The 19322-nt window shown below is 36.2% G+C and overlaps 1 protein-coding gene across 5 annotated transcripts in view; it reads left to right on the plus strand.

Moving 5' to 3' along the window:
* Window positions 1-19322, plus strand: part of TRAPPC8 (trafficking protein particle complex subunit 8) — a 77107-nt gene that overhangs the window by 4063 nt on the left and 53722 nt on the right. The window contains exons 2-10 of one of the 5 annotated variants that reach the window (XM_028155724.2): window positions 2480-2674; window positions 6718-6801; window positions 10500-10589; window positions 11617-11791; window positions 13787-13940; window positions 16239-16332; window positions 16942-17201; window positions 17560-17675; window positions 18377-18527. In XM_028155724.2, coding sequence (XP_028011525.2) covers window positions 2480-2674; window positions 6718-6801; window positions 10500-10589; window positions 11617-11791; window positions 13787-13940; window positions 16239-16332; window positions 16942-17201; window positions 17560-17675; window positions 18377-18527 — 1319 coding nt within the window. Of the gene's footprint in view, window positions 1-2479; window positions 2675-6717; window positions 6802-10499; window positions 10590-11616; window positions 11792-13786; window positions 13941-16238; window positions 16333-16941; window positions 17202-17559; window positions 17676-18376; window positions 18528-19322 lie in introns of those variants that run through there. The other 4 variants (XM_054724552.1, XM_028155727.2, XM_008148322.3 and 1 more) reach the window with 4 other exon arrangements.

Genomic DNA, 19322 nt, shown 5'->3' on the forward strand with positions numbered 1-19322 from the left:
ATTGCTTTTGCTGTGTTCTGTTGGTCACACGTAGCAACCTTAGGATGTAGGAGGTGACGACACAAGAGTGTGTGTAACAGGAACTATCAGGATCATTGGGGGCCATCTCAGAGACTGGCTGCCACACCTGTTAACTCATTTCTGGACTTATTAGGGTTACCTAACGGATAAGCCCACTCTGAATATAGTGCAAAACTAGAATATCCTTTTTGTGTTAATACTTATGAATACTAAAAGATATCTGGCCAATTTAAAACTTTGCGAGAGGTTTATATATATATATTTTAATATATATACTTATTGATTTCAGAGAGGAAAGGAGAGAGAGAGAAAAACATCAATGATGAGAGAGAATCATTGATTGCTGCTTCCTGCATGCCCCCTACTGGGAATATGTCTGGATCGGAATCGAACTAGACCTCCTGATTCATACGTTCCACGCTCAACCACTGAGCCACACTGGCCAGGCTTGAGAGAGGTTTAGTACACACATGGCTACTCACGTTACTCTACAATTATAAACTAACTTTAAGGAAAATACTTGTTTCTAAAAATATCAGAAATGTACCATAATATTTTCTTGTTTTTTGGTTTCTCTGTTTCATAGTTAGACTAGCTGGAAAGTTTAATTAGGGAGAGAGCTCTGTGTGTGTTTAAGTTAGAAAAAATAAACAATTACAGAAGAATGCAGAGAATACAAGAAACATACAGCTTCCCACTACCCAGAACCAACAAATACTAACCTTCTTGTCATATTTACTTTGTGTCTTCTTCTTTCCTTTGAAAAGAAACCAAACATTAGTGATACCCTTGAAGTCACCTTCAAACCTTCCCTTGGTCTCATTTCCTTCCTTCATAGGCAATCATTATAATGGAATTTGCATGTATTTTATTTGTACTTTTGTACATATACTTATAATACAAGTACACATATTTATTCCATAGTTTTTATAAACTTGTTGTTTTATGTGTGTTTTTTTTTAATTAAAAGCTTAGAAATCAACAAGGGTTCACAGGAAATTTAGGAAGACAGTTTTTACAGATGTAACCTTATTTAAAATATAGGCAGGCCTGAAATTGAAAGTTTAGTATAAAGCATTTTCCATTGGGAATAAAAGTCATTTTTTTTATGGGTAGGTATCCAAAGCCAGTTTTCCAGAGTTGCCTCTTTCTTGTATACAATGATTCATGATGTTCTTATAATAGTGTGTTACACCTGCTGCCTCCATCACCTCTTGAGAACTTAACTACATGATTACGTATGTGGCAGGCATGGGGCTCAGTGCTTTACATTTACTATCTCACCCAACAATATCCCACGTACATCTTTAAAATAACCCTGTGAAGTCGGTTTTAATCACATGTTACCGATGAGGAAATTGAAGAACAGAAAAGTTAAAAGGTTATTTAGGGTAACCCGGTTAATAAGTGGTGGGTTGGGATTTAAAAGAAAGTGTGACTCCAGCCCTAGCTGATTTGGCTCAGTGGATAGAGCGTCAGCCTCCGACTGAAGGGTCCCGGGTTTGATTCTGGTCAAGGGCACATGCCCGGGTACGGGCTCGATCTCCAGCAGGAGGTAGCAGATCAATGATTCTCTCTCTCCCCCTTCCTCTCTGAAATAAATAAAAAGATATTTTCTTAAACCAAAAGTCTGACTTCTAAAATTGGACCTTAATATAATGGGCTGCTCTACTACTACTCCGGAAACTGCTTGAATATATTTTATGAAAAGATATGCTCACATTTCCTACTGTGCACTGTGGATACTGTCTTGGTATAATCGCCTAAGAACCTACGCCTTGGCCTGACGCTCTGAGCCACTGGTTATAAATCCCATGGACTTGAGGCAAGACCTGTAACAGGGTAGCGGCAAGAGATAATGGGGATGGGAAGAGGGATTTGGGTGTTGATTTTTTAAAATAGGCTTTATTTTTTTAGAGCAGTTTTAGGTTCACAGCAAAATTGAGCAGAAAGAGTTTCCGTATACCTTCTGTTCCAGTACCTTCCCACTATCAACATCCCGGGACTTTTATGATAGTACAATAGTGGCTGAGAATGCAGGGAGCACACTCGGGGAGGTAGAGGGACCCCCAGTGCATCATTTAGTCCTTACTATTGTCAGCGTTGGTACCGCAGACTTCACACTGCTCTGGCAGCCTTGGTGTGAGGTGAGAATTAGCGACGTGGTATGTAGGTGGTGGGTCCCTGGCAACTCCAAACAGGAAGAAGGAAAATACATACTGTAGGGACATGAGCAGTAGCATTGCGAGGGAAGGTTAGACTGTCTGGCTAGCCCTTTTGGTTATAAGGGAATGTTGTCAGTCAGTTGTACTTATGAAAGACTGTTCCACTAGGACTTTCTGGTTTCTGATTTGATCATCTTTTTTGTTTGTAAAACATTAACCCAATTTTTTTTATTGTTATAGTTGGGTTGTTATGAATTGTGTAGAATTAATTTCATGTTTTTTCCCCCCTAAAGTTCATATGAGAGATCCTAATAATCAGCTTCACATAATAAAAAATTTGAAGATAGCAGTAAGCAACATTATCACCCAACCGCCTCAGCCTGGAGCCATTCGGAAACTTTTGAGTGATGTTGTTTCTGGCAGTCAGCCTGCGGATGGACTAGTAGCTAATGTGATTACGGCAGGAGACTATGACCTCAACATCAGTGGTATGTAATAAGGTTTATTATTTTTAAAAGGAATTGTTCTTTTTTAAGAAAAAGTACTTCTGTAACTTGGAAATCATTTAACAAACACTTAAGTGCTTACTGAATGATAGATCTGGAATACAATGCTGAAAATAGCAGTTACTGCTTTTAAGGAAGTTAAAATCAAACTAGAGGTCCGATGCACAAAATTTGTGCAAGAGTAGGCCTTCCTTCCCCTGGCTGCCGGCACCAGCTTCCCTCTGGCACCCGGGACCCGGGCTTCCCTCGCAGCCCCAGCTTCATCCGGAAGGTTGTCAGGTATTAGCATATTATGCTTTTATTATTATAGATAGATGAGTACGCAGCCATTGAGACTGAATTACATGATTTTTTATTTATTTATTTTTTAAAATATATTTTACTGATTTTCCACAGAGAGGAAGGGAGAGGGATAGAGAGCCAGAAACATCGATGAGAGAGAAACATTGACCAGCTGCCTCCTGCACACCCCCCACCGGGGATGTGCCCGCAACCAATGTACATGCCCTTGACCAGAATCGAACCCGGGACCCCTCAGTCCGCAGACCGACGCTCCATCCACTGAGCCAAACCGGTTTCGGCTGATTTTTTATTTTTTCATAATAAAATTGTTTTTATAGTTCTACTTGTGAAGCTAATAGATGCTCCATAAGGGCATGGACTTTGGCTCTTTATTTTACTCCTAGCATCTAAAATAATGCCTAGAACATGTATATAATAAATATTTCTTGAATGAAAGAAAAATAGTAGATGAAAAACAACATATTCTTTTGTGACAAATAGTACTATAATTAAATAGTACTATAATTAATGTATGGATAAATATTTAATACTTTTTGAGTGCTTTAGTGATAAACATTTTTATGATAAGATTGGTGGGTGAAATGATATATCCTACCTAATAAGAGAGTAATATGCTAATTGACCGTACCTTCACTACACCCACAGCCAATCAGGGCACTATGCAAATTAACCCAGCAAAGATGGCGGCCCCCACGCACTGCCCCGCCCCCCATCACTGAGGGACCCGGGTGGCGGTGCTGCCCCCATCACGGATGGCAGCGCCAGGGTCCAAGCCCCGACCCTGAAAGAAGGCAGAAGGTGGTGGCCAGAGCCAAGGCCTGGGTCCCCGGTGCAGGAGGAAAACTGGTGCCGGCAGCCAGGTGAAGGAAGGTCTATTGCACGAATCTTCGTGCAACGGGCCTCTAGTTAATATATAAAGTGAGTTAGTATTTGGTGTGACTTAGTATGAAAAAGAGGGACATGGGATAGGTTTTTAGAGGGAAAAGATTAAAAGTACATCATCTAATCAGGATATTTCAGTAGCCTAATAAAATAATGTTTTTAGGTCAGTGCAATTTATAATAAATTTAACTTATTTAAAATAATTGCATATTTAAAGATTGTGGTAAACATACTAAGAGAACCTAAGTGGTATGTTTTAGGTCACGAAGTTAGTTGGTTATACTCGTATAGATAGAAATATTTGTAAAATTAAATTGTTTAAATCTTCATAATTTTTCTTCTGTGTTAATTTAATTACAGCAAGGTAAGTTAACTTGATAATTTCAAGTTGAGAACATTATGGTTATTTTTCCATATCAAAAGATCTCCTTCCTGAAGGCTTCTACTCCATGGGGAATGATATCCTTCAGTGGGAGAGAGATTTGGTAGACAAAAAATCCAGATATTACAATGGTTTGTGGCTCTCCAAAGGCCTGTGCTACATAAATGGATACATAGTATATCTGTGGTATTATTTAAAAGCATTTTTTGGGGAAAGGACCAGTTAGGAAAGAAAAAGGCTCATGGGGGAGATAATGAAATAAAAGTTGCAAAACACCATTCTTCTCCATTTTGGACTGGTTACTGTCCAAGGCCTGCTCCACACTGTCCTCTCTGGGGTTTCCTTCCCTCCCCTTCTCCGTAGTCTCTCACTCATATCTCCTGGGCATATTTCCTGGGTTTGGTGAAGGACATCTCCGTACCTTCCTAAGAAACTCTGCTGGGAAGGTACAGTTTTTGAGAAATGAATGTCTGAAAAATAGTTTTCTTTTATACTTGTTTTCTTATATACTTGACTATATATATATTCTAAGTTAGAAATAATTTCTCACAGAATTGTTTCACTTCTTTTAACTGCTAGTATTGTAAAGACACTATATGCCATTATGATATGTCTCCCCCTACTCCCTTCAACTTTTAGAAGCTCTTCCACTTACTTTGAAATTTCATGTTGGACCTGATTTAACTCCTTTTTTACTCATTGTATTGTGTAGCCCCTTTTGATAATCTGGCCATGCATAATCTTTAATCCTGAGAAATTTCTTGTGTGTGTCGTTTTTTATTTCTTTGTTAATTTCTTCTCCATTGTTTTCTTTGCTCTTTCTAGAACGACTACTGTTAGCTGGATGTAGGGTTTCCTGAGTTACTCCTCTGATGTTTTCATCTTTCTTCTAATATTGTCCGTCTCCATCTCTTAGGTCTTTTTGTTTTACTTTCTGGGGGATACTCTTGACTTTATTTTCTATCTTCTATTGAAATTTTAATATCCCCTTGCTCTCGATTTTTCTTTTATTTTTAAAAGATACATTTTTATTGATTTCAGAGAGGAAGGGGGAGAGAGAGAGAGAGGGAGAGAGATATCAGTGATGAGAGAGAATCATTGATTGGCTGCCTCCTGCATGTCTCTTCTCCCCCTCCGCCCCCCCCCGGGATTGAGCTCGTCACCTGGGCATGTGCCCTCTCCGGGAACCTGTGACCTCCTTGTTCAGAGGTCGACGCTCAACCACTGAGCCACTCCGGCTGGGCTGATTTTTCTTTTTGTAGCATGTAGTTCTTGTTTATTGTGGTAACTTAATTCTGAAAATATTAATAAATTGTTAAGTTTTCTTCTCATGATTTTTCTCTCATTTGTATCATTTTCCAGTTTGTTTAGGTCTTTCTTGCATATTGGAATCTTACTCAAATGTCTGTTGAGCCCTTGGCATTATTTTCTCTTTCTAATTGAGGCATTAAAACCCTGACTGGGCATAACAAAACTTGTCTTCTCTGTTGGGTAGTGAGACTGTAATAGGCTTGAATGTTACCGTGCTTTTATTACTCACAGTTCTTTAATATGGGGTCATTCAGTTTCTTGAGAGTAAGTTTCTCAAATCTGATGTCTGGCTGCTGGGGTGGGCTTATTATTTTTTTAAATGATGTATTAAAGTGGTTTGGTAGATAGTTTATAGGAACAATATGGTCATGATTTGGTTGTGAGAAATTATTTTATCCAGCTGACTGGCATGGCTCAGTGGTTGAGTGTTGACCTGTGAACCAGGAGGTCACAGTTCAATTCCTGGTCAGGGCACATGCCCAGGATCTGGGCTCCATCCCCAGCGGGGGACATGCAGGAAGCAGCCGATCAATGATTCTCTCTCATTATTTGATGTCTCTCTCTCTCTCCCCCTCTCTGAAATTAATAAAAATATATTTTAAAAAATGTCCTGTATATTAATATCCATTAATATAATGACAATTGCAAAATATCAGTTTAAAAATTTATTTTATCCAGTTAAATTACTTATATTCTCAGGCCCCTGCTAACACTCCACCTACGGAAGGATTGAGTGCTGTTTGTCTCTAAGCACAGGTGCAGGCACTGCTTTATAGCTGATTCCTTTGGCAGATTTTAAAAAGAACCCCCAGTGGTTTGGATACGCTACATCGCAGAAGAAAACAGTCTTTAGCTTCTCTCCCTGCTCCTGCTTTAAGACATCTCCTATGTTGGTCTTGAAGACTGGAATGAGATATGCTGAAGCACTGAATGCATTATAATAAAATTCCGTTATAACAATGATACTCTAGAGATATATGAGTGATTTTACCCATTTCAAATAAGATATTCTCTATGTCTGGAAAAATACTTCTAATTTTTGCCATTAATGTGAGTCAGCGTACTTTTTACCCATTCTATTTAAGAAATACATGTTATATCTTTACCTCATAAGACTACCTTATCAGTGCCATGTTTTCTTCATCAGATCGGTCAATTAAAGCTAGTGTTCCTTGGTACAGTAATTGGAAAGACACATTGATGGAAATGAAAGAATCCTCATTAAATACAGGTATTTTCTATGTTGGTCTGAGTTTTCCAGAGTGTTCTCACTCTACTCCTGCCTATTATCTTTTTTCTACTCAGCTACTTTTTTTAAAAAAAATATTTGTCCCAATTAACATGTCTGTCTAATTTTTCTAAAACAGAGACAGTCTGGTGATGCTTGTGCAACTTAAGTTATCTATCCTATCATCTGTTGTTTATTGTTTACTCTTGATTTACATTATCTTCTAAATCCAGGTATTGTTTCAGAATAGTATAATTTGGGTTACACCTTGTTTTGATAAGGAAGAATGTTTTTTCCTACTTTTTTCTCTGGAGAGTAGTCATGCGTAAACAGTATTTTAGAGGATTGTTTCAATATTCTTTAATATTTTTTCCTAAATTTTTATGTAAGAATAAAAAGCATAAAGAATGCTTTTAAAAATGACAATTATTTAAAATATGTCTAGTGCAATATAAGAACTTAGTGTTCTTATTTTTCCAATATATTAAAGTATTTTTCATCCTGTGAATTATCGAAAGTGCAAAAATGATGAAATTGCCTAGAAAGATGATACAGTAGTGAAATAAATCATTACTATTATATCATCCTTCAGTTTTAAGTTTTGTGTTGCCCATAGTATATTGCATCTTTTTATTTTACACACCAAAATTGATTTTATTGGTGGCCTTTTAAAATGTTTTTATCCAAGAATAACCTGTTTCTTCTAGTAGCTTTCCTCTTTGTTGTGATCTCTGTCATTTCATACCAGTTGTTTTCTTCTAATTTTTGCTAATTCATGGTTTTCTGCTTAAAGATTAAAATAGGTCAGGAAAAAGGAAGCATATTGGAAACATATTGAAAGTTTTTGTTTTTGTTTTTTTTTAAATATATTTTATTGATTTTTTACAGAGAGGAAGAGAGAGGGATAGAGAGTTAGAAACATCGATGAGAGAGAAACATCGATCAGCTGCCTCTTGCACACCCCCTACCGGGGATGTGCCCGCAACCAAGGTACATGCCCTTGACTGGAATCGAACCTGGGACCCTTGAGTCCGCAGGCCGACACTCTATCCACTGAGCCAAACCGGTTTCGGCAACATATTGAAAGTTTTGGGTTGTGTAGGTGATACTTTTCAACAGTTGTCTCAGAGCATTTTCTTTTTTTTTTTTTCTAATATATTTTATTGATTTTTTTACAGAGAGGAAAGGAGAGGGACAGAGAGCTAGAAACATCAATGAGAGAGAAACATCAATCAGCTGCCTCTTGCACACCTCCTACCGGGGATGTGCCCGCAACCAATTTACATGCCCTTGACCGGAATCGAACCTGGGACCTTTCAGTCCGCAGGCCGACGCTCTATCCACTGAGCCAAACCGGTTTCGGCTCAGAGCATTTTCTTTTAAGAAGTTATAAAGGAAGAAGGAAGACATATTTCTAGCCGTTCCCTGTGTTTTCAATTTTTCTCCTTTGAGCCCAGATGAGTATTGAGACCTTTTCATTTTTAGTCCATATTGACAAAGAAAATAAATTTGACTGTGGAAGACACAGTTTTTCTTTTTTTCTTTTAGTTTTTTTTTCCAGTTTTTCACAATTAGCCAAATCAGAAATGAGGGCAGTGTAACAGTAGCATTCTAGACTAGCACTGTCCAGTAGAAATTTGTGAGCCACTTATATTGTTTTTAATGTTCTTTAGCTACAATACAGAATATAAAAAAACACGTGAAGCCCTGGCCAGTGTGGCTGTTGGGCATCATCCCATGCACCCTTGTTAGACATTTGTTGGGAACAGTAATAACTTTGTGTCCCAAATCACTGACACTGAAAAGGGAGCAAAAAGGATGCTGGGAGTTAGACCGTCATGTTGTTTTCTGGCCCTTCGCTGCCTCCCTTAACCTTCCTCACCAAGACAGAATGCATTCTGCCTAGAGAAGCTGGTGGGATAACATGGTTGGCTCTTAAAATCCCAAGGAAAGAACATACAGAGGAGGAAAGTGGTATGGGCAAAGTACTAATTTCATCCTCAAATAAGTATAAGAGAATTTATAAAGGGAGAGAATTGTCACTAAACGTTGAAGTCTTTTGTTAACAGAAGACATTTTGGGTTACTCTACAGTAACATAACACTATTATGTTTTCCACTTTCTACAAAAATGTCACTTGAAAAAAAAAAAAAGAAGGATGCCCTTGATTTATTGGCATGTAAAATAACTGAAGGACTTCTTTTTTTAATAATTTAAAAAAAATTTTTTTTGAATTCCCCAAATCCCAGGGCGCAGGCCAGGCCTCAGTGACTTGGCAAGGAGGCAGGAGCTGACAGAGACTTCCGCGCCCCTGCATGTCTCTTTCCAGCCTCAGAGGGAATCTCCCTCTAGAATCACCAGTCCAGCCTCTTCATTTCAGAGTGAAGGACCAGGACCAGAGGGGAAGTGACTTGGCCAAGGTCACACAGCCTAGCCCCAGACCCCCTGCATGCCCTGCCCCCAAGCCAAGCCCCATCTGGTTGGTGCCCCTTCATGGCTGTCTCCCAGCCTGGTCCTGTGGGAGATGCAGATGCTGCAGGAGAAGGAGCAGGCCCCTCACTGTAGCTGAAAGACTTCTTAATTAGCCCCTTAGGGAAATAAAAGGCTGAAGGGAAAATTTACTCTCTCAATGTGAATGTGACCTTCTTAAAAGATAAAACCCACTTCTGCCATACATATTTTAAAAATTTTCCCTTGTTTTTCGTAACCTTAGTGAGTATCCAGTGTCTTGTACCAGTATTTAGAAAGTATTATTTCAATTTAAGAACTTGTGTGTGTATACTTGCTTTTTTAAATTTAACTTTATTTCTGGTCAGGCCATATGCCCGGGTTGCGGGCTCAATCCCTAGTAGGAGGCGTGCAGGAGGCACCCGATCGATGATTCTCATCATTGATGTTTCTCTCTCTCTCTCTCTCTCTCTCTCTCTCTCTCTCTCTCTCTCCCCCCTCCCCCCTCTCCCCCCTTACTCTCTGAAATCAATAAAAATATACGTATAATTCTTTGAAGTGGGGGACTGTCTTGTTCTGTTTATTGTAGGATGTTTTGCGTCATTCCTCTTTCCCTTGATGCCAGTAGCACCCCCTTCTCGCTCCCAGTTGTGACAACCCAGAGTATCTGCAGACATTGCTGAATGTTTCCTGGTGCTTAAAGCCACTCTCAGTTGAGAACCAGTGTTCTGAAATGATACCATTTATGAAAAGGAGCTACTTAGGACAATGTGACTAGTGGCAAGAACACAAAACTTTAGTTCTAAGATCGTTTTACTCATGTAGGTGATATTTAAAGTATTAATAGGTAAGTAAATTGTGGGATTATTATGTAGGTTTGGGAATAAATCAATTTTATATTTGCAAATATACAGGGTGTGCCAAAAAAATGTATACACACTCTGAAAGCTGATTCTATTACATTTTGAAATGAAAATGTATTTTAATAAATACTGCCTTTATAATTATTCAAAGTATGTATACATTTCTTTGGGACACCCCCTGTATGTACTCTCATATGTGAATGTATTTGTGTATATGCCCTTATCATATATACATACTACGTACGTATATATTAAAGCACAGGTGAAAATGCTTGTTTATTGCTAGAAATTACTAACTTATGCCTTTAAGGAGTATGGACTTGAAATTTTGTCTGTTGTAAACTGACTCTATTGAGAAATTTTAACTGTCTTGTTTATGATTAATTTTAGCTACTACTCCGTGGTTTGAGGCTTACAGAGAGACCTTTCTTCAGTCAATGCCAGCATCAGATCACGAATTTCTGAACCACTATTTAGCGTGTATCCTTTGACCTTTTTGTTCTCTTAAAATCAAATTTTTTGCAAGTTACTAATCTCAGAAATAGTTATATGAAGGCAAAATTGTTGAAAGGATATAGAGAATGTGGATTTTTAAAAATATATATTTTTATTGATTTCAGAGGGGAAGGGAAAGGGAGAAAGAGAGAGAAACATCAATGGTGAGAGAGAATCATTGAATGGCTGCCTCCTGCACGCCCCCTTACAGGGACCGAGCCCATAACCCAGACATGTGCCCTTGACCAGAATGCAACCCAGACCCTTCGGTCTGCAGGCCGATGCTCTATCCACTGAGCCAAACCAGCTAGGGCTGGATTATTTTAAAATTGATAATGCTTCAAAAGTTTTCGTTATTGTTGTGTTGTTAAGTGGCATACTAGATAGGGATTGGTATTATAAAATAATACTGAGGGATTGCTTATTGTTTTTCTTTATCCCCCAACTCAAGTGGTTTATGCATAATAACTTTTTAAAAATAATATGTTTTTAATTATTTTAGAGAGAAAGGAAGGGATAAGGAGAGAGAGAGAAAGAAACATTGGTGTGAGAGAGACACATTGATTGGCTGCCTCCTGCGCGTCCCCTACTAGTAAGCTGTTTTGTAGCTATTAACCTCCTTTGACAGTTAATGGTTTTTTTAGTTTTTTAAATGGAGACTACAGAGAAAAGTTAAGAGGTAGGATAGAGTATGAAACTGCAGGGAAATGGAATGGGAAGGAGCAAGATTCAGCAGAATTGTTGGATATATTGATAGTTGTACAGTTTTGATATTGTCCGTTTTTATTTTCCATATTGATATGTAAATGACCTAACAATGTCAACAAAATATCTTTAAGATTTAGAATCTTGAATAACATAGAAGTGTTGGAGACATTATTTTGTGCTTGCTGTGAAAACCTATGGTACCAAATTTTTTTGGCTGAGAAATTATCTTCCTAAGTTTCTTTTAATAGAATATTTTTATCATTGAGTGGTAAGTGATAATTACCTTAATAATACGGTTCATAAGGTATGCTGGTAGCATCGTCTAGTGAAGCAGAACCTATGGAACAGTTTGGAAAGTTGTCACAAGAGCAGCATCGAATTCAGCACAATAATGACTATTCCTACCCCAAGTGGTTTATACCAAATACACTTAAATATTATGTCCTCTTACACGATGTAAGTGCAGGAGATGAACAGAGGTAAGCTTTCCATTGTTAATTGAGAGATTTTCTTCTTTTAAATAATATAACTTTAATTTCAACATGGTTTATTTAAATTTTAGGTATATTTTTCATCTGTGAAAGTAAAAATTGAGTAAAAAAAACATAACTCTATCTTTTATTTCAGAATTATAGTTAATAGCTGAATCATTTTATGTTGGATTTCATATGCTTACCCAAACTTTTCTTCCCTGTGAATCTCTGTTAGCATAATCATTGTACACAAGTGCTTGCCATTTTATACCTATAGGTCTAAGGTGTTATTTCTTACTTTATATAAAATTATCTCTCATTTTCTCTCTTTTTTTCCTTCCCAGTTTTCGTCTGACTTTTCACTTCCTGGCTGTTGCTTATAGGCACTTCATTTTTCACTCTTCACTCTCTTGGCACTTTATATTTTTAGCCTTGATGTTTTTCACAACCTCGGAAACATCTGAACATTTCTTCCTTATGTTTCCTGTACTATTTATTATTAGTGATTTGCTGTAGTCCTTTTATCTTTCAGATAAGTGAATAACATATCTTTAAAAATGTCTTAAAAAATAAGGTAGCATTAAAAGCAATTTTATTTATGGAGATGACTTTGACTCTTGGTCTAAGATGTGTACCAAATCTTTTGTTTCTCACTTTTCTGATGTCACAGTGACATTTATAATATGCAGTTGAGTAATTATTTCTTGCCCTTATTTGAGCACAAGCCATCTTTTTAATAAATTTTTCTCTATAAAACCAAAGAATTATTTTTAGGATTACTAATCTTTGAAATTATAAATACTCTGTAGCCTGTAGGATAAAGAATAGAAATAATCTTGAACTGGTTATTAAGATTAGTTTCTGTCAGTTAAATACGTATCTTCTAGGACATTTAAGTGGTAGTTCAGGTATTAGATTAGTGATTCACATGTTTAGCAGTATCACTGGTAAATCGAGCAGAAGTTTAGTTTATTGTACTTGAGTATATGTACATGCATGTATCCTTATATCTGTGTTTATAGAAATTTATAACTATTCTAGCTTTAATTTTATAGTATGTACTATGGTTTCATTGTGCGCTAGGCTTGTTATTTGCATAGTATTAGCAATTTGAACATGATATATAAGATTTTCCAGAACTTTTTTTTTTTCACCAGATGACTGATTGACTAAAAAAAGTACCTATTTAAACTAGATTAGCTCTAAGTACCAAAATTTCATTTTCCATCAGAATATAGTTTGCTTCTTAGGCTGTTTTGTCATTTGAATTATTTCCCACCAGTGAGGAGGTTTAGTTAACATAAAGTATGGAAATCAAAATGCTTTTTGTTACATCTGATATAGCTCATGGCTATAACTATTATAAATTTTGCAAGAAAAATTGAATGATTTTATGTAATAAATTCTATGGCTGCTCTTCTTGAGTTTTCTCTCTCCTCTTCTGTACTGTGTCCCTTTGGAGACAGCTAAGTGAAGGGTAAATTGGCAGCTTAAGATGTTTTGTAAGTGTGGGGTACTGTACTTTGCTATTTTAGCACTTAGTTTTTTTATAAATGTCTGTTCTCTAAGATAGAATTTCCCAAAGTCATATTTCTTGAAATCCTCAGAGTTGAAAGAGTTACAGTACTGTTTGCTGCTCTTTGTAAATTCATAGTGCACATTAACAAATGGAAGACTTAGAGATGGTTTGCTGCAAAAAATACTGTTTACTGTAATTCCCCAAACTAGTTTGACCACCAGAACTCTCTTTGAGTAACATAGGAGTAGCTTGCAAAATTTTATTCCATGAAACACACTTTGGAAACCCTGCTTTATCCAAGGTAGATGAATTTCAGTTAAGATCATTATCTTTGTTTTCATTTGAAAATTAGTCTATCTCTAATTTTCTGTTCTGTCTTTTTAGGGGATTATTTTTACATCATTTTAAAATTATTTTAGTATCTTTTATTGCCTAAAGTCTGCTAAGTACTTACTACAAACGTTTTTCATTTTTTAATTTAGAGCTGAATCCATTTATGAAGAAATGAAACAGAAATATGGAACTCAGGGTTGCTATTTACTTAAAATTAATTCTCGAACATCTAATCAAGCATCAGATGAACAGATACCAGATCCTTGGAGTCAGTATCTTCAGAAAAATAGTATTCAAAACCAGGTATATGTAAAAAACAACAATGAAGCAAACCATAAAAGCTCTATTTCAGTTTTATGACATAATGGTATCTGTAGAATTTTTTGTATCTTAGTTTAACTAATAGAATTAATAATATTTATTTTGGAATCTGGCTAGCTTTCATTCATCACTGTGTGAACTCTTAAATCAGTGGTTCAAAGCTATTTTTAACTAATAATAATCCCTATGTTACTCCTTTCAGGCACATAATATCAATGTTAATTGATCTTTTTTCCTGAAAAGATGAAAAGTGAATTACACATTGAGATTTGAATTAAGTTGGCTAGAATTTTTGACTTGTACATTTAATTCATTATGAATGCTTACAGTAATTTCTTTATTATTCACATGCTGTGGGATTGCTTTCCTTCATTTTCAGCATGCTATTCTTACGGCCACCTTTTAGAGCTCATACTTTTTTTAGGTGGTGTGTGGGCTTTTTTCCATAACTTTTCTGTGATTCCGTTCCTTGGAGTTTTCAGGAAGTGTTCTTTCTTCCTAATCTACTTTCTTAATCTAGAGTTCCATACTAATGTTAACTGTTGTCTGAAATGGGTTGGTATACGGTTTCACACTGTCAAACTTTCTAAAAAATAATGTTTTGATTTTTTAAAGAGAGAGAGGAATTCGAGGGAGAGAGAGTGAGAAATATTGATGAGATAGAAACATTGATAGGCTTCCTCCTGCACAACTTCTGTTAGGCATCGATCCGCAGCCTGTGCCTGTGCCATGACCAGGAATGTGACCTCTTGGGGCATAGGACTACGCTCAGTCCCCTGAGCTATACCTATCGGGCAACGCACTGTTGAGAAAGCATTGTCTGCCACTTGGTAGTAAATAGTCAAATGACAAGTTCCTAAGATTATTTCAGATAATCCAGAGTTGACTGGTTTTTGTTTAGAAGTAGGATTTCTTAAGTAAATGGAAAATATTTTTATTTTGTATAATTAACATTGTATTCTCTTTATGTGATATTTTAAAAAATACCAATTATAAAGTTTATGTAACTTTTGATCTGTAAATATTTAGTAATCTGTTTATTTGCCCTACTTTTCTATATATATGGAAATTGTGATCCACATATAGTTCTGTACTGATATTTGCAATAGTGAGATGATTACTGACTTCTTTAAGATAATGCTGGGGAAAGGTGAGAAAAAAAGAACCAGTTAGATGTGAAGGGGCTCTGTGTTTTAAAATGGTCCTAAGGCCACACTCAGAGTAGGAATAGTAGTGGAATATTCAGTTTAGAGCCCAGTATCTAAGGTTGAGACTGTTCAGTGTGAGAACTTTTAACACAAAACCAGAAGTATCAGTAATTCTATAGCTGATAACCCTAGAGGTCCATGATTGGAGGATAGTTTAAAGGTTACCGAACCTAACCCCTGTTTTCTAATGCTTTAATTTCCTTTGAACCTATGAATGACCTCAGTTACATTGCTCACTGTCTTCCCACGTGACCCTTTCCATCTATGAACACCTTGAGTGAGGGACAACCAAAAATTTTCTCCATTTGTTCGTACTAATTTGTCCTGTGAGGACTATAAATTTTCTGTTAAGACAACTTTCAAAATATCGGAGGATGGCGTTCATGTCCCCTTCTATATTTTTCCAGGCTAAATATACCAAGTCTTTTTCAAATTTTTCTTAAAGCGTTTAGACTTTTTTGTCGTGATCACTTTCCCTTTATTAAATTCTATTTTATATAGGATTTGGAATAATACCTCAGACTTACTGGTCTGATTGACTACACTGAGTATTTTTAGTTTGGTTTCTTCGTTGATTGAGGAAACAGTGTATTTGTTCAAATAAGCATTGCATTGGATATTTTTCTAAAACATTTTGATATGTTCAGTATGCATTTCAACCTATTAACACTGGGTTCATGACCAGGAGGTTCCATGCCATCTCTTTTTCCCCCTGGCTTGACTTTAATAGTACATTTCTTTTGCTGTTATTCCTTACTTAGATGCATATACAGATATTCATATTGGCTTGTACCCATCACTTATACACAGATAAACTGGGATAGAGACCATTTGAATCCAGACGAATCAGGGTAGTAGATTGAATGTGAAAGGAAATTTAAGAATACAGTAGGTGTGGACTGGAGTGCTAGAAAAAGATGCATAGAAAAAGTTAAGAATTTGGAGGATTGGAAGAAAAGAGTCCTGCTGTAGCAAATAAATGAAGCAGAGCAGCCATATATGTTAATGGATTTAGAGTTATCTTAAAATGATTAAGTGTAAGTGCTAATGCTTTTTATTTTGTTTTTGATAGGAATCATATGAGGATGGCCCTTGTACTATATCTTCAAATAAGAATTCTGATAGTAACTTGCTTTCATTGGATGGATTAGATAACGAAGTCAAAGGTCTTGATACCCTTTCTGTAAATTTCTCTTTTTAATTGAATATATGCACTGTTGTCAAAACATGCTAAACTTTATAGATTAAAGATAGGAGAAATATTAATAATAAAGATAATCTACAGGTTAGCTTTTCTTCTGAAGATTTTGTTGACATTGTTTTTATTTGATATTTAAATTTTATAAGTACTACATTTCTCAAAAATTTATGGAAAGCAAGGGGAGATATGTGCAGCATGAATTACTTCCAAAATTAACATGATTTTGAGTGTTTCTTTTTACATTTTAAATTAATAGTTTTGGTAATAGGGGTAGCTTTACAATTTTTTATTATAATATTTCTTATTGCTTAGTTTTGCAACTTGAAAATAATTATATCTAAAAACTGTAACTGTATTTTTCTTGATTTATTTACATGACTTTTAAAATTTCTATTATGTGTAACAAGTAATAACCCAAGCCCTGTAATTTTAAAGGGGAAAATATTAATGTTACTGTACCTTAGATGTCTAAGATATACAGAAAAATAAAGGATTCCAACATCCTTTTTTTTCTTTAACAGTATGATAGTAATATTTTTACATACTGAGAGTAAAAGAAAGGTCTGTTTTTCAGTAGATGGCTTACCAAATAACTTTAGAGCCCACCCACTTCAATTGGACTCATCTAGTGACCCTTCGAACAACATTGATGGCCCAGATCATGTAAAATCTGCCTCATCATTACATGAAACAAAGAAAGCAAATCCTGGAATTATTCATGGTGCATGCTTAACCCTTACTGATCATGATAGAATTCGACAGTTTGTACAAGAATTCACATTTCGGGGCCTTTTGCCACATATAGAGAAAACAATTCGGCAATTAAATGATCAGGTAAGATTTGATTTTTTTTAGATTAATATTTTAAAATTATCAGTACATAGTACACTTGAGAATATAATAGTATAAGTTTTTTAAAGTATTTAAAATGTGTTTTTTTTTTTTGTTTTTTTTTAAGGAAAAACCAATATTAGGTTTTAGTAACATTACTATCCCTAATGAAATTCTGTTAAATCATTTTCACTAGGGGTTTTTCAGCATATTCGACAATTAAAAAAAAAATCAGTGTTGTTAAAAATAAACATTTGCTCACTATTGAAGCTTTTTATTTATTTAGAGTTTTTTTCTTTTGTATATAAAATAAAAATATTAAATTCTCATATTTGTCAACATATTTAATCTTTTCTCTTAGCTTATATCAAGAAAAGGTTTGAGTCGGTCTCTATTTTCTGCAACTAAAAAATGGTTTAGTGGCAGTAAAGTTCCAGAAAAGAGCATAAATGAGCTGAAAAATACATCTGGATTGCTGTGAGTGAAATATCTCTCCCCCTCCCCCTGTGTTTAACTCTTACTAGTGTTTGACTATATGATAGCCTGTAAAAAATGACTATTTTTTCACTTTCTTACTTTCACATTGATCTAATTCAGGTAGGTAAGAACAGTGACTATAGGTAAATTCCATTAATTAAAAACTTTTAAGTAATTGGATGTCTAAAAATAAAGAAGATAACTGGGAGTCACTTTACGTTGGTTCTGTTTTCCTATTTGTAAAATGGTGCTGTAAGATTAGGTGTTCATTAATGATTCTTCTATGTTAAAATATTGTGGTCTTGTGATTCTAAGCCAGCCTGTACTTAGAAAATTTTATTTAATATAAGATACTGTTTTAAGGTAAAGTAAAAGCACGTTTTGGATTTAAATTTTTTTCCTGGTTGTATGTAAAACTGGAATTAACTATTTCCTTCATAATTTGACTGTGGAGAAAGTGCTTGCCTGTTGTTGAGAAGTGCTCAGTATAGGGGTATAAATTATTTAAATATATATTTAACTATAGTTCCAGATATCTTTGAGACATGACACTCTTTTCCTTGAAGATAGGATTTTTGTAAAACATGATCGGTTTTTACAATGTTCTGGGCAGTTAAGCAGCTGTTAAATATTTGATAATACTTAGTGGTGTATGGGTCATAAATCACAAATTACTTTCTTACCATATTTTGTATTTATAGGTATCCACCAGAAGCACCAGAGCTTCAAATCAGGAAAATGGCTGACTTATGTTTCTTGGTGCAGCATTATGACCTGGCTTACAGTTGCTATCATACTGCAAAGAAGGATTTTCTTAATGATCAAGCAATGCTTTATGCAGCTGGTGCCTTGGTTGGTATTCTATATAATTTACTTCCGCTACCATAAGATGTAGACATTTCTGCTAATGAAATGGCAAACAAAATTCCTAGGGATAAAGTTGTATTCAAAGAGCATACAATGCTTTATGGGTTTTGAATTAGTTTAGCTGAATTGATGGATTTTCCTCAAGCTAGTGCTTTCAAACACCCTACCTAATAAAAGAGTAATATGCAAATTAACTATCACTCTGCTACACCAACAAGCCACGCCTACCAGCCAATCAGTGCGAGTATGCAAATTAACCCCAACCAAAATGGCTGCCACCACAGCAGGAGGGAGGCTTGGGTTTCCCCAGCAATAGAGGAAGCCAGACTTTCCACATACCCTGGCGGGCCCAGTGCTCCACTCAAGAATACAAAGTTTCAATTATAAAAGATAAATCCCAAGAAAAATGGCAGCAGCCATGGAGCTGGAGAGAGCAGGCCAGGGTTGCCTCTGGCGACCATAGAAGCTAAGCATTCAACCTGCCCTGGCCAGCCCAGGCCTCCGCTTAAGGCTATAAAGTTTCAATTATAGAAGGTAAACAAATCCAAACAGAAATGGCGGCAGCAGCCAGGGAGCGAGCAGAAGGCTTGGCTTTGTTCCAGGCTATAAAGTTTCAATTGTAGAAGATACATAAATCCCAGATACCAGGGCCTCCGCTTGGGTCACCGGGGAGTGTGGCCGGCCTGCAAATCACCACAGGCCCCTCACCCAGGCTGCCCCACACCCCAAGGGAACTTTCACTCTGATCCGGGACACCCTTCTGGGCAAAGCAGCTGGCCC

This window comes from Eptesicus fuscus, chromosome 12 (assembly GCF_027574615.1).
Source record: "Eptesicus fuscus isolate TK198812 chromosome 12, DD_ASM_mEF_20220401, whole genome shotgun sequence".
Lineage (NCBI taxonomy): Eukaryota > Metazoa > Chordata > Mammalia > Chiroptera > Vespertilionidae > Eptesicus > Eptesicus fuscus.